General features: G+C 43.5%; 1 protein-coding gene and 1 non-coding gene across 2 annotated transcripts in view; one reads left to right on the top strand and one right to left on the bottom strand.

Annotated features, from left to right (window-relative positions):
• The window catches only part of NFRKB (nuclear factor related to kappaB binding protein), a 32,037-nt gene extending 22,106 nt beyond the window's left edge, over positions 1-9,931 (bottom strand). Inside the window, exons 1-4 of the mRNA XM_090257306.1 lie at positions 9,782-9,931; positions 7,250-7,451; positions 1,187-1,314; positions 364-538 (exon numbers count right to left, since the gene is read on the bottom strand). Coding sequence (XP_090113432.1) covers positions 364-538; positions 1,187-1,314; positions 7,250-7,451; positions 9,782-9,916 — 640 coding nt within the window. The 5' untranslated portion in view covers positions 9,917-9,931. The remainder of the gene's footprint in view (positions 1-363; positions 539-1,186; positions 1,315-7,249; positions 7,452-9,781) is intronic.
• On the top strand, positions 5,925-6,031 carry LOC149997274 (U6 spliceosomal RNA). The gene has a single exon (XR_016507362.1). It is a non-coding gene; the product is annotated as a U6 spliceosomal RNA (small nuclear RNA).
• Positions 9,932-15,082: the final 5,151 nt, after the last annotated feature.

Genomic DNA, 15,082 nt, shown 5'->3' on the forward strand with positions numbered 1-15,082 from the left:
TCTTCCAGGAAGAGAGACTTCAACAGAGTGATGGGGTCGCATTGCAGCAGGCCAACAGTCACTACTACTCTCCTGTAAGGGGAAAAGCAGTTCTCTCAAGTGGCACAACAGGGCCAGACAGGCCTACTGCGGAGAGCCCTGCCACGCAGGAATGCATCTCATCTGCGCCCAAGTGCCACTTAAGCTTCCAAGGCAGAAAAGGCACGTGGGCACACCCCGCCTAACGGGAACGCCCACCCCAGACGGCCGCTGGGACAGCCTCTTTGCTGGGGAGATGAACGGCCACCACTGGCTCCAACCAAACGACAAGCCGCCGGTGCAAATCCAAACCCTCAGCCACTCCAAGTGCCCCAGGACACTCACCCTCTTCGTCAGAAGACAGCGCTGTGTCCCCACACTCCTCCTTCACTTCCCGCAACACCTTCAGGTAGCGCTGCTGGGTCCGCCACTCCCGCTCCTCGGGGGTGCGGGATGGGGAAGGGCGCTTCTGCCGGAAGGAAAGGGCCGGGCCGCTCCGACGGGCCATTTCCAGCAGGTCCTAGGAGGAGACCAGAGGGAGAGCACATCACCGTCAGAAGCTTGTTTCGGTACCTTCACTAGGTCTGGATTTTCTTCTCTCCTTTAACAAGCTCAATTCCCTCCGCCCAGATCCCAGGGAAAGATGCACGTACAAACACGTCAACTAAAAATGGCAAAAATTCTAAAACTAAGTGTTGAACGGCGCCATCAAAAATGAATACTCATTATATTCAGTGCTAGAGTGCTAGACACTGAAACGTTTCTACACTGAAGCCTAAACCACTCAGGGCCAGAACTCTGGTCCGGCCCCGGAGCCCACTGAGCGTGGGGCACGAGATCCCCGTCACGCCACCCACAGGCCCACACGCTCTCGCACATCAATCCTAGAGCAACCGGCTGAGAGCCACTTATTTATCTTGGTAAATACTGAAGCTACAATATTTCATCAAGTTTAAGAGGTACCTTTTTGTTTTAACATTTCTCAAATCAGGGTATATCTTAAAGCTGATCACAAGATAGGATAACAGCTCCACTGTGTCATGGCTTAGTTGGCAGTATTTTTTCCTTAGTGGTTATCTTTGCGTTTTGTACCTGGGCCACTCCTCGAAGTCATGAAGTCTGTGAGTTCACGGCCCCCGTTTCACAGCCGGTTCCCAACACTACTTACGCTGCGGGAGGCCAGAATCTGCTTCAGCAGCCGATGGAAGTACTGCTGCTGAGAGTTGAGGTATCGCTTGTACTGGGACTTGAAGCATAGCTGTCGATACTTGACCACCTCGGGGTTGAAGTGTCCGTCTTAGAAAAACAGAGGCACAACTGTAAATACATCAGTCAACAAATATTTAACGTGTGCTTAAAATGCAGTAAACGCTACTAAATTGGAGTGCAGTATGGGGGAGGGGGAGATAACCCACATTTACGTGGAGCCTACAGTCCAGTGGGAGAAACAGCAAATAAACAGGTAAGCAGATCAAGAATATCAAACTCTCTTAAGTACTACAAGGAAGTTAAGAGAACTGTAAAGGGTAAAAGAATTAAATCGGGAAAGGGATCTCTGAAGAATGATACATAAAATGAAGTCCTGATTAAAGCAATTGTGGCAAAATATTAACACCTGACAAATACAGGTTAAAGTTACATGAATGTTCATTGTGTTAGTTTTCAACTTCTCTATACGCTTCAAAGTTTTCAAAATGAAAACCTGGGAGGAATGTAAGTATCTGGGAATTTACATAGTAAAAAGGGAAAATGGGGAAAAGGCCAAAGGAACAGTATGTGCTAACGTAGGCCTTGAAGCCAGGAAGAACTTGGCACGCTCCAAAACTCAAAGAAAGGTCTGACGACGGAAGCCGAGTAAGTCGCAGCAGAGCAGTGGCCCAAAGTGACCTGGGAAGGTGGGCCAAGGTCAAACCGCACAGACACTGTAGGTCACGCCACGCGTTTTCTCCTAAGTGCAGTGAAAATGACATGAAGGCTTTGAAGCAGGACAATGACACGGCTGGGAGAGCGCAAGAGACACACCGTCGTGCTCTAGATGAGCGACAACGGTGACCCGGTGCAACGGTCTCCTTCCATGGTCAATAAAAGCCAAGACCCTAAACATGGCCTACGAGGCCCTTCGCGAGCTGCCTCGTGCCATCCTGGCCTCATCTTCCACTGGGCTCCCTTTTCTTCGCCTCCATCCCACTGGCCCCCATGCGGTTTCCTGAACAGGCCACCTACCCTACTCCTTCGAGGCCTTTGTACTTAAAGCTCCCTCTGCTGCAAAGCTTCTTATTAACACCCAGTATTTCCATGGCTTGCTCTTTCGACCTTCGTGAAGTTTCTGTTCAAGTATCACCTCCCTGTAGGAGCCCTGCCCAAATACCACACCTAAAACAGCTCCTCCCAGCACTACAGGCCCACTGTCCTCTCTTATTCTCTGCTGCACTTAAACCAACAGTATGTCCTTACTTACCTGTGTTTCTCTGTTAGAATGTGAGGTCATTACTCTAGCTCCAGAACCACAGACAATGTCTGACACATATTAGCTGATATGTAAATAGTTAAATGAGTGAAAACAGAGAGACTTGGGATACATTTCTGAGGGAGAAAGATTAGACCTGCTGCCACTTTGGATGCTGGGGCAGGAAGGAGAACAACGGAGAGGCCAGCTGAGCATGGCACCTAGATCATCGACCATGAGCAACTGGTACCACTGCCTGAGATAAGGAGGCCTAAGAGAGGTCTGCTTTGGACACATCAGATTTGAGCAGATGGGCTATGATGAGAATTGAGAGGGAAAGATGGAGAAACTATTCTCAGAAAGCTAAAATAAGGGACTGAAGCACAAGGTGTTTTTCTTTTTTTCCCAACTGACCTAACAAGGTAACTAATAGCAGCAAACACTTAGAACAGTACCTGACACATAACTGCTACGACAGAAGGGCCATGCATATATTAACTCATTTAGTCTTCCTAACCACCTCAACAAGAAGGTACTGCTAAATCCGCATTTTACAGATGAAGAACCTGCAGAATCGAGAAGTTAAATAACTTGCCACGGCCACACAACTAACAAATGGGAAGTCAGGTTTGACTCCAGGCGTCCAGAGCGCCTAGAGCCCGGCTCTGGGCCACCAGCGATGCTGCCTGCTGCAGGGAAATGGGAAATTTGATCTTCAAGAAATGGGCCCCGAGCTGAACATGACTAATCATGTTTGATATACAGAAATTGGACTAACATTCTACTTCTTGGCCTCTGTGCTTCTTTGAAGTTATGTTCCTTCACTCTTCAGTTTCCCTGACTTTTAGAGTCATTCAACTCTATACCTGTTAAAATAACCTTTAGTATACAGTGAGTTAAATAAAATACTTAAATTATTAGCTATTATTAATAAATTAAAATATATCATTACAATCAATTTCACTGCTTTTACTATTCTTAATGGGACAACTGGAAAATTTAAAACTAACCATGTGGTTCGCGTGCTATTTCTGTCGGCCAGCACTGGGGCAGACAGCAGTGTCCAAGGCGAAGAGCAGAACCAGGGGCAGCTGGGTAAGTGGGCAGCGGCCACGTCACAAGGAGCCCTGACGTTACTCCAAGGAAGGCAGTTGGTAAATATTCTGCCAAGTGACGTTTCCAGAAGCTCCCTCTGGTGGCCATGGGAAGGTGGCTGCTGCTGCAGCCTGAGCGCAGGGCATCCCTGAAGGGATGGGGGTGCAAGCGGCCGGCATGGCCCTAAGAATAAAACCTAACCAGCAGCATCAGACAGGAGCCCTGGACAAGGCCCGAAGAGGGGTTAGCAAAGAAAGGGGGGCGGGGGGGGGGGGGGCAAAGACCCAGGATCAAATGCAGGACAGGAAGAATCACTGATGCAAAGGGGGTAAGTGTCAGGACAGAAGTGGCCAAGGCATCAAATGCTCAGGTCAAGAAGAGAACTGCAAAGCATCTCCTGGTTTGGAAATGACACGTTCCTTAGAGAGACCTGGAGCAGGAAAAAAAGGCTCACCGGGATGGCTGTTACATATGGTCTATGTATAACAATATGTCAATGTTAAATTTCATATTTAAATAAAAAAACTTTCTGTATTTTCTCTATTTTTGAATTTGATCATTTGTGGCTATGTAAGAGAATGTTCTTGCTCTTCAGAGTTTAATACTGAAAAATTCAGGGGTGCTATGTCCGCAATACTCCCAAATGGTTCAGCAAAAATAATCATACAGTAGAACCTTGGTTCTCCAACTTAATTTGTTCCAGACAGCTGTTCGAGAAGTGATTTGTTTAAAAACAAAATCATTTTTTCCCATCAGAAATACAGGTATCAGCAGGAAAGGGTTGCTGGGTCGAGAACTGAAGTATGGTTTGACAAGCGAGACATTTTTTCCCGAACAACTTGGTCGAGAACTGAATTGTTCAAGATGGGAGAAGTCCGAGAACCAAGGTTTGACTGTAACAGAAGTACAGTAATGATGAGAGTAAATATGGTAAAAATGTTAAAAATTGGTGACCCTTGTGAAGAGTATATGGGTGTCCATTATAAATTCTTATAACTTCTCTGTAGGTCTGAAACTTAAAATTAAAAATTAGAGGGGAAATAAAAAGAGGTCACTGGTGGCCTTAGCAACAGCAGGCCCACAGGGCAGGAAGTGAACAGCCCCCGGGGCCCGGGGCAGAATGCGGAAAGGGACAGAAGCCATAAGTTTGGAGATAAAGGAAAATGACAGTGGAAAATAAAGGGGACAGGTGGTAAAGGACTTGTTTCAGGACGAGACCCTTGAACACATCTATAGGCTGAAAAAGAGCAAGTGGAGTGAATATCCAAGTAGAGAGAATACCCAGGACAGGGGAAATGGCTCACGGAGGAGACAAGGCCCCAGCAGAGGTCAAAGGCAAAAGGCTCAAGAGCAGAGGTTACGCTTAAGCAGAAGGAAAAAAATCCTTCTTCCTCTGCGACGAGTCAAGTAGGTCAGAATGGAAATGAATCCAATAAGCTGGGGTGGAGGCTGCAGGCGGGAAGTTGGTTTATGACGAATGAGCCTTTCCTTTATGAAACAGATGCAAGTGAGTTTGATACGCATTAACTTACGGAAAAGGTGAATAGTTAAAAAAGAATCAGGAAAGAGAACCAAATGTAAAAGAATACCAAAAAGAAATGATAGCTCACACCTGAACCTAATATAATTTATGTCAACTGTAGTTGAAAAAAAGTTTTTTTTCATTAGAAAAAAGCAATGACAGCTACGACTGATAACCCTAACAACCATAGTAATGCGACCGTCTTCAGCAACAGTGGAACTGAAATACAACACTGGACAGAGTGAAACATGCAGAAATTCCAGCCTTGACACTCCTTGTTTGTATCCTTACAAGGATATCACATTGTTTTGGAGGAAAACATGAAGCAAAACAGACAGTGTTAACATTACATGAAGTCCCTGACAGGGCCCCTCTAAAACCAAGCAGGCCCTATTAGAAGAAATGGTTTATTCCCAGGGAGGCCCATGGCTTCAGTGAAATAAACCTTTGCCAGCCACAGAGGGGAATTCCTCTTTAAACTAATAACCCACCAAAGGAGAGAATGCTAATCTTAAACCTGTAAGATAATGAGGTTTGAATGGCGTTTGGCTGTCAAGTTATCCAGTTTAATCAAAGTTAAGGGCTCTAGCTGGTGTGGCCCAGTGGATTGAGTACCAGCTGTGAACTGAAAGGTCACCAGTTCGATTCCCAGTCAGGGCACATGCCTGGGTAGAGGGCCAGGTCCCTAGTTGGGAGCGTGCAAGAGGCAACTGTTTCTCTTACACATTGATGTTTCTCTCACTCTCTTTCTCCCTCCCTTCCTCTCTATAAAAATAAAGAAATAAATCTAATGGCTGAAGGAATCAGATATATATTTTTAAATATATAAATAAAACTTAAGGAGTGCTCGCTTTGGCAGCACATATACTAAAATTGGAACGATACAGAGAAGATTAGCATGGCCCCTGCGCAAGGATGACACGCAAATTCGTGAAGCGTTCCATATTTTTTTAGAAATAAATAAATAAATAACTTAAGGAGGTGCAGTGTCCCTTCAGGGCCTCCTTCCAAAGCAGCTTCTCCCCAGAAGGGGGAAGAGGAAGCAGCTTCCTTGGTTCCTCTCTACAGGACAGAGAAAACTGGGACGAAAGAGGGGATCCAAACTGTTTCTGCGATCCCCAATGTAATGACTGATTCAGGAAACAATCATCACTGGGTGCTAAAACCACTGAGTAAAACAAAGGCTTTTGGGAAATAAGATGATCACATGGCCTCCAAGTATCACACCGCAGATTGCATCTTAATCATAAAGAAAAAAGGTACCCTTACAAACAGCAAGTCTGGCAGACGGCACTTAAACAAGGGACCCAACACGGCATTACCGACAACGGAAAACCTGCCATCATGCACCTTCTGAGCCAACGGTGGAAAACAAAGAACATTTCCCATAGAGCATTCTTGGCGAAAAAGTTTAACCCAAATCTAATCACGAGAAAAGAAGGCAATTTCCCAGAAAACAGAATGTTTTACAATTCAAGTGTTCTCGGCTCTTCAAAAACATAAGCGTTTTGAAAGACAAGAGCAGCGGGCACTAGATTCAGGAAGCCAGGAGTCATGAGAGTCAAACACAACGCACGGACCTTGAATTGGTCTTGGATTTAAGAGGCAACTATAAAGGACTTTTGGGAACTGAGAAAATCTGCTCATGGCATATTCTATATTGTCTGCTCAATGTAAAATTTCTTGGATGTGATAATAGGACTGTGATCATGTGAGGAATGTCCTTCCTAAGAGGTACATACATGCTGAAGTACTTGGCAGTAGTGCCATGTTTTCTGCAAAAATATATGTGATTCAGACACATACATATATGTAATAATGCAAATAGTAAACTATTAAAATTTTTTAAAGACTAGTCACAAAGGTGCCTGTAAGATGTTGGTAATGTTTTATTTCTTGATCTGGGTGGTGGTTTTAGACAGCAGAGTTCATATCATAATAAATCACTGAGCAATACACTTATGACTTATATATTTCCTGTGTAAGTTAAAAAATTTTATTAAAAAATAACAGAATGGCCTAAGCATCAAATGTTGCACAAAACCACTCTCCAAGTCAGTGTCTGTACATAAATATAAATAGAATAAAATGAAGGCAAGCATGTTCACCTAAATGAATGTGTTCCCCACTTTCCACCCCTCCCCAAAAAAGGCTGCTGAGCTACACACCTCGGAAAAGCTTCTGGGCAATGTGCAGAGGGTTTCCAAAGCGGAAGTTCTCCCCACTGAACAGGGCCAGGATGAGCTGATTTTGCTGTTCAATGTTGTCTTCAGGGAAGTGAGGCAGAAACTGCTGGAGGTGTTCACGTTGAGAGTCACTCAGTACTTCTTGCCATGTTGAGAAGCTGACCACATCGAAGAATATCTCGGGCTAGGAGAATGAGGAAAAGCAGGAAAAAAGCATATAAAGAGAAAAATAGATTTTTAATTAAGTTTTTGTGTATGAGTGGTAAAATATACATGACATAAAATTTACCATTTTATCTATTTTTAACTGTATGGTGCAGTGGCATTCACACTATTATGCAACTATCACCACCATCCAAGTTTTAAGTATTTGCGTTTTTTTTAAAGATTTTATTCAGTTATTTTTAAAGAGAGGGGAAGGGAAGGAGAAAGAGAGGGAGAGAAACATCAATGTGTGGTTGCTTCTCGTACACTCCCAACAGGGGACCTGGTGAGCAATCCAGCCATGTGCCCTGACTGGGAATTGAACTGGTGACTCTTTGGTTCACAGGCTGGCATTCAATCCACTGAGCCACACCAGCCATGGCTTATGTTTTTTTAAACAAACTAAAATTCCACTGATCTTTACTCAATTCTCAAAACTTAGAGATTAGTAAAAGCTACATATAAACCAGTCTTATACCCAATAGTAAGTAATAATCCATTGGAAAATTATCTCAGTAGAGAAAATCCCATTTGGACACCATTTCTGCCAACAAGAGACATGATGGTAGACGTCTAAGTTCAGCTTAAAATAAGTTGCAGGGCAAAGTTAATATGAGAGGAGAGAACCTGAGGAGTTGAGGTCACCTGCTAACGGTGAGAAGCAGCAGGATGGAGTTCATTCTTAACTCAACAGTTATATATATACTGAATATCTTCTATGTGCTACACACTAAGACAGACCAGTGCTGTATACACATTGTCTGGATGTGGGAAGAATTAAACAAGCAGTTACAATGTAGTTTAAGAAGTTTACCTCTAAGCACATAGGAGAGGCACACATCCCCGACTTAAGGTTTCAGAGAACACCTACCCAAGGAAGAAACATTTAAGACAGCAAGGATAAGGAAAAGAAAAAAAGATGATGAGGCAAGAGGGTTAAAAACCCAAGAACAAGAAGAATTCAGGCAATGTGTGGCAGGCAAGAGGACAGGGAGGGAGAGGGGAGGGTGCGGAAAGAGGAGCAAGGACCTGTAAACATGTGATGTACTTGTGACTTTATCCGAAAGACAGTGGAGAGCCACCAAAGGGTTTAAGCGGGAGACAACCCAGAAACCCAACCACCGTTTAGGTGTCCTCGCATGCAGGCGCGAAAGCACCTCCGCTCCGTGTCCAACACCTGCCCCTGCACACCTGTGTCTGCTCACCACTTTCGCCCTAGCATCTCAGCGTCTGGCATAACGTAGGTACTTCAGACGAGTGTTTGCTGACTGAATGACATAGGAGATTTACTTGGAAGGGTATGTGAAAACATGGAAGGATACAGACCAACTTCAGTCATTGTTACTTCACGTGGGAGAGGGAGTAAGGTAAGGGCAAAATGGTGGCTTTAGTTTTATCTGGAATTTTTTTTTTAAGAATTTATTTATTTTTAGAGAGGGGAGGGATGGAGGAAGAAAGTAGGGAGAGAAACATTGACTGGCTGCTTCTCGCAAGCGTCCCAACAAGGAACCTGGCCACAACCCAGGCATGTGCCCTGACCAAGAATCGAACCAGTGACTTTTTGCTTTATGGGATGACGCTCAACTGAGCCACACCAGTCAGGGCTAATTTTATGTAAAATGTTTGACATAAAAAAAATCTGAACCAAATATGACTAAAAAAAAAAAAAAAATTATCTCCTAAAACTGGATGACGCACAGATGAATGTTAATTTTATGATACTCTATACCTATCTTACATTTGAAATACAGCAAAATAAACAAGATAAACAGATGTTTTAGCAGAGCTAGTGCCTTACACATAATAAACACTTAATAAATGGTAGACACCTTAATAATAATGATGATTACAGAGCCTGCCTGTGAAAGTGGTCAAAGCTTGCTGATATGCTATCCCAGGGCACATACTAAGGATTGATTAGAGGGTCACCTTTTAGATAGAGATAATACTTTTGGGTTTGGTTTCATGATTCACAATATCGGTAACCATTTTAATATAAACATACAAATAATTCTGCTCTTAAAATATAAAATTTCTTGTTAATTGAAGAAAATTATCTTGTTAAAAATAGGGCTTATATCCTATTACCAAGTTATGTTGACACATTATTAATCATGCAGAATGTAGCTTATAATTTCTTCCTTAATCAGAATATTAAATAGACTCTACATGCACACAAAAAAGACAAAGATCATTGGGCTACAATGTAGAAAATTAAACAGGAGGGAGCAAAAAAGACTGAAAAGGTTTAGAATAGTGGCTGTGGGAAAGCTGACAGACAGGAAACAGTGGCGATATGTGGTAACTTACATCCTCCAGAAGGTCCTCTGGCAAACTAACCCTGGTGTCCCCCAGCAGACAGTCCTCCATGATGCGTGTGCCATGGCCATCTCCACACGGGCCCAGCTCCAGGGGATCTGTCAGCATGTGGTCCAAGGAATCCATTGCTTACATTCCACAGGTAACCTAGACAAATATATGCAATCATACCTTAAGAAAGAAAGGGAGATGCCCTGGCTGGTGTAGCTCAGTGGACTGAGCGCCAGTCTGTGAACCAAAAGGTCGCCAGTTCGATTCCCAGTCAGGGCACAAGCCTGGGTTGCAGGCCAGACCCCTGGTTGGGGCATGCAAGAGGCAACCGATCAATGTTTCTCTCTCATATCAATGTTTCTCTCCCTTTTTCCCTCCCTTCCCAGCTCTCCAAAAGTAAATAAAAAAAATAAAATAAAATCTTGAAAAAAAAGAAAGGCAGCAATCCCAGGGATCTGATACACACTCTCCTTCAGAAAATATTCACTCTCAAATCTACTCTTACACCTTATCCTCACACCCTAACTACAGCTCAACAGCTCTTCTCTCCCTTCCACCACTGCATATTCATCTGAACTTTCAAATCTTATCAGATCTCTAGTTACTCAGAATCCTACAGTAACTGCCAAATTTATAGAATTTCTCCTAGCTTCATTTTACACATAAGCAAAATGAGACCTGATAAACAGATCAGCAGAGTCCATAATTTAGACTTCCCAGGGCAATAATCGCTCCACTATAACATAATTTAACAATTACCTGGTTTTTTTAGCAATTAATTTATTGTTCTTTCACAAAAGAAAATTTACTGAAAATCCACACAGATAAAGCTCAGACACTAACAATAAGTTATTTAATGAGAGCCTAGTAAGTGCTAGGGCTTTCTTGTATCTCTATTAATTCTTACAACTGTGTAAGATAGGGTTATTATGTATATCTAGCCTACAGTTATATTAAAACAAGGATCAAAGTAAATAAGCAACTTGCCCAACCCAGAGGTAGCACTGAAGCTCAGGTCTGCCGGACTGCAAATCCATTTTTAGCTCTAGACACAATATGTCCTATATAAAATTCTCATTTAAATCTTGCAAAGGGAGCATCTTAATATGACTTTATTAGTCCAAATAAACTCCGGAGGCTCCAAGAACCTGGCCATGACAACCAGTAAAGTAGTGGCCAACCCACCTTTAGTCGGTCCATCTCCTATTTACAGCTATGTAAATGTAATGCTATTTTTCTCCTTCCCGTAGTAACTGAGCACAGCCGGCCACCTTTAGAAAAGTACCTATTAAAACAGTTGAGAGAGCATTTCATAAAGCTGATGGCTACATCCAGTCTAAAGCTGAAGCCAAAGGCTTGAGCAAAGCTAAAGGAACAAGAGCTTCAACTCAATCACCCTAAATCCAGTCTCTATTTCCTATTCCTACTAAATGGGCTAACAGGTACAGTAAAATGGAAAGGCAATAACAGACAACAGTCAAAACACCAAACTACTCGTCTAATCTCAGCAACTTTGGCCAAAATCTTACCTGACCAGGTGTCAATGCAGGGTAGGTGGACCAATCCTGGATTCCTGCAATGAATGATCTCTAGATGGATGACGGTTTATATGGCTTAATGTGGTCATGTAACGACTTCTCATTCTGAAACTCTCAAACATAAAGAGCAAACCTGTAAAATTACTACTAAAACGAGCACCTTTCCACTAAATTATTTCAAGTTATCTTGAAGAGATTTCAGATCTGTGTGATCCAACAGACAGAATAGTGTTGATCAAGGCAGCAGCGTGTCCCCAGGCAACCACAGCCCTTTCTGCTATGATGAATTACAGCATCCTGAACATTCCCTGCGCCTTAATAACTGAAGCAGGTGAGAAAGCACAGGACACATGCGTTAAGCAAAACTTTAAAACAGAAAAGCAATGAAAAAGCAACCTGATGCTTCAAGTCAAGTCCTTTTAAAAGAACTGACACAGAACAGGGTAACAGCTGCAAAGCCCCTGTTCTACCTGGCTCTTCGGAGGATCACCTACGTCTGTTTCACAACTTGCTCACCAGTGTCTTCAATTCGGCAGATGTGTAGCTAAATTTAATCTTATTTAAGTGGTAACCTTTGCCCTCCTACTATTCTGAACAGGCTGTCCAAACACAAAAAGCAGGCAGCTGCCAGGCTGGAACCCCGGAAGCCAAGGATTTCTAAGTCTTGGGGCTTCTGGACGTCTCTTCAATGGCCTTTCCTCTGCACCCAGGCTAACCTTCCCTCAAGGACCCTCCTCCCAAAAGAAGCTAAACCCTAGGCTCCTTCCGGAGCAACCCCCCTGGCTCCAAATCCGTCGCCCATGCAGCAAAGCCTTCCCCAGTCAACCCCGTCCCAGCTCTAGGCCCCGGTCCCGCTCCTCCAAACTGCACCCTGCGGCCCCTCCCCCACACCATACCTAACTCTAACCCACACCCACCCGGGCCACCCATCTCCCATAGGCGCCCTCCCCTGCCCCGAGCCCACCGGAGCAGCGACCCCTGGAGACCCAGCCGCCACCTCCCTCTGCTTCCCGGGAACAACTTAACCCTTTCGCTACCTAGGGCCCGCCCTCACCTTGGCCGCAGGCGCGGGTCTCAGCCCGCTGCGCCTCTCGGCCCGCGGGCTCCTGAACGCGCTCGCCCCCGCAAGGCGTCTCTGTGCGTGCACGCTCCGCGCTCGGGCGGCGGAAAGGGCGGGGCCTGGAAATACCGGGGGCGGGGCTACGCTGGGCGGGTCCTGGAGCGGCGCAGGGCGGGGCCAGAAGGGTACCGGGGACAGGGCGGCGGGAGCTCGCGCGGCTGGGTCTCGGGGTGCAATTTGCAATCAGCTTGATGGTCTCGCCAGGTTTAGAAATTTCCGGAGGTTAGAAACGGTGTCGGTAGTTTACCTGGCCGCGAATTGAGGCTCCAAAATCCGAGTGACTGAATGCAATTTTATTAGGTAAGGTTTGCAGAGGGAATACCTTGCACACTATGCTAAGCATTTTCTATCCACTATCCTTGTGCTACAGCTGTACTTTTTTTTTTTTTTTTTAGTACTATGCACTATTAGTTCCCATTTTATAGTTGAGGAAACAGCGGTTTCTTGAGTTTCATTGAGGAGTACGCGGACTCAAGCCTAAGCCCCGGCGTGTCTCCATTTCTCTCTCTGATCTCCGGGCCCTAGATGTCTGAAAAAGTACACGCAAAGAAGAAATGCATTTTAAATTAAACCGAACACGTTTCTGTGTGTCCGTTTCTTCTTAGCCACTGGCTCTCACAACAGCTTCAGACTCCACAGCTGATCAGCAGTGGGGCACAAATCATCCTCAGTTCTTGATTGGATGCAACTACGTCCGAGAAGCTGGAGGACCCCCTAAATGTCACTCCCTTGTTGGAAAACTGTGGTTTTCAAATAAAGCTCCAGCTCTGCTCCCCTGCTGGCTGCAAGCCTGCTCTTAGTTCCCCTTAAAAAGTTGGGCCCTGGCTGGTGTGGCTCATTGGATTGGGCACCGGACTGAGAACTGAAAGGTCTCGCGGGTTCCATTTCCAGTCAGGGCACATGCCTGGGTTGCCAGCCAGGTCCCCAGTTAGGGGCGTGTGAGGTTCAACCTATACAAACATCTCTCGCACATTGATGTTTCTCTCCCTCTCTTCCCCTTTCTCTAAAAGTAAATCTTTAAAAAAAAAAAAAAAAAAAGTTGGTAGGTTCTTGAATTAGAAACCACCAAGTGAATGAGCAGAACTTCACTCCACAGTCATCATCCATAAATTCTTTCACCTGGAGTCTGACCAGACCAGAGTGAATCAAAGAGTCAGAGTCAAAACACTGTAAGTTGGAATAGTGGAATAGTGGGGGGGGTGGGGGGGTGCGGGAGGGGGGACAACAATAATCTCAGTAGCTCTCATAGCTTCACACATACTAATCAAGGAAGATGTTTATTTAAAAAAATATTTATTAATTTTTACACCTGCTGAGTAGCACAAGACTATTAACACTATAACTCACTGAATGTACAATAAATGTTCACATTTAAATAACAGGATAGGGTCAACATTTTCAACTTGTGGGTCAGCTTTAGCATCTCATGAAGTGCTTCTCAGCCCTAAGAGTTTTTCAAAGGATAATTGGAAATCAGAAAACAATTCAAGATCAAAACAATAGGTTTTTCCAGAGTAACAGTTTTACATGATAAAATGTCTTATATGGGCACAAATCAAACAATAAAAATGTTAAATCTATATGTAACTCCAAAATTTTCATACTGCACCGATTGCAGTCTACAGTGCCAATGAGTCTTAAGAAAGGAAACAATAAAAACATTGGCTGCATACATTTTTTTCCCCCAAAATTGGGCCTTCAGATGGTTTATAATCTGCCATCTCTTCAAATCCAAGTCCTTTTGAAAATCTATTCCCTTGGACAAGTGTGAGGAATACCTGATCTTAAAGCAGTGTTATTTGGCTTGACTGCCACTTGCATCTCTAGGTGATAACATACAAATTAGTTTTAGAGCATTTACTTATTCCACAGAAGGACAAAAAGAAAGAAGAAACAAACTTAGATGGGAAAGAGACAAAGAGGTCCTTCCATATTTTTTTCTGTGTATTTTAAAACTTGAAATAACTGGCATAAAATGAACATTCCATTCAGTGATAGTTTTCTATTTTAATCAATGTTACTCCTGAGGGGCGGTACCTTGCTGATTCAAATTAAAAAGGACCCAAGAGGGCCAAATTTAAGGTATAAAAACTAAACTGGATCTTTGGAAAAGCCCAGTATTTGTCACCTAGCAAGTCTTTCTAGACTGGACCCTAGGTAATTTACAATCATTACAACATGGGACTTATTGACCCAGAGTCTCTGTTTTGTGATTCAGAGTCAATATTTTCTATGAAAAACATTGGCATTTCCTCTTTGTTACCAAAGAGTCCATTTTCACTTTCTACACATTTCCCAAGTAACTTTCTCAACTTCTCTTAGGGTCCAAATTTTTAGGGATAACTAAATGAATGAGGTCTCAGAAATAAAGTGCAAAATCTACATATTAGCAAAGTTATTTCAACAGAATTGTTTACTTTTCAGAAAGGTTATCTTTAAATAAAGAAACTACTATCCTTAATTTATAAGACCAGTTTTTACCCAGAAATGTAAATAAAATAAATTAGTTACTTCATTTGAAATTTAAGTTAGGTCTTTCTGTCCTGGAGTGATAATTTCTACCATGAGTAATTATTCTAAAAATGTGTAAATATATCACAAAAAGTTGTTAAAATACATACTGATCTCTACAATGTTTTATGT

The sequence above is a fragment of the Furipterus horrens genome, unplaced genomic scaffold (assembly GCF_987537825.1).
Source record: "Furipterus horrens unplaced genomic scaffold, mFurHor1.1.pri manual_scaffold_11, whole genome shotgun sequence".
In the NCBI taxonomy this organism is placed as follows: Eukaryota; Metazoa; Chordata; class Mammalia; order Chiroptera; family Furipteridae; genus Furipterus; species Furipterus horrens.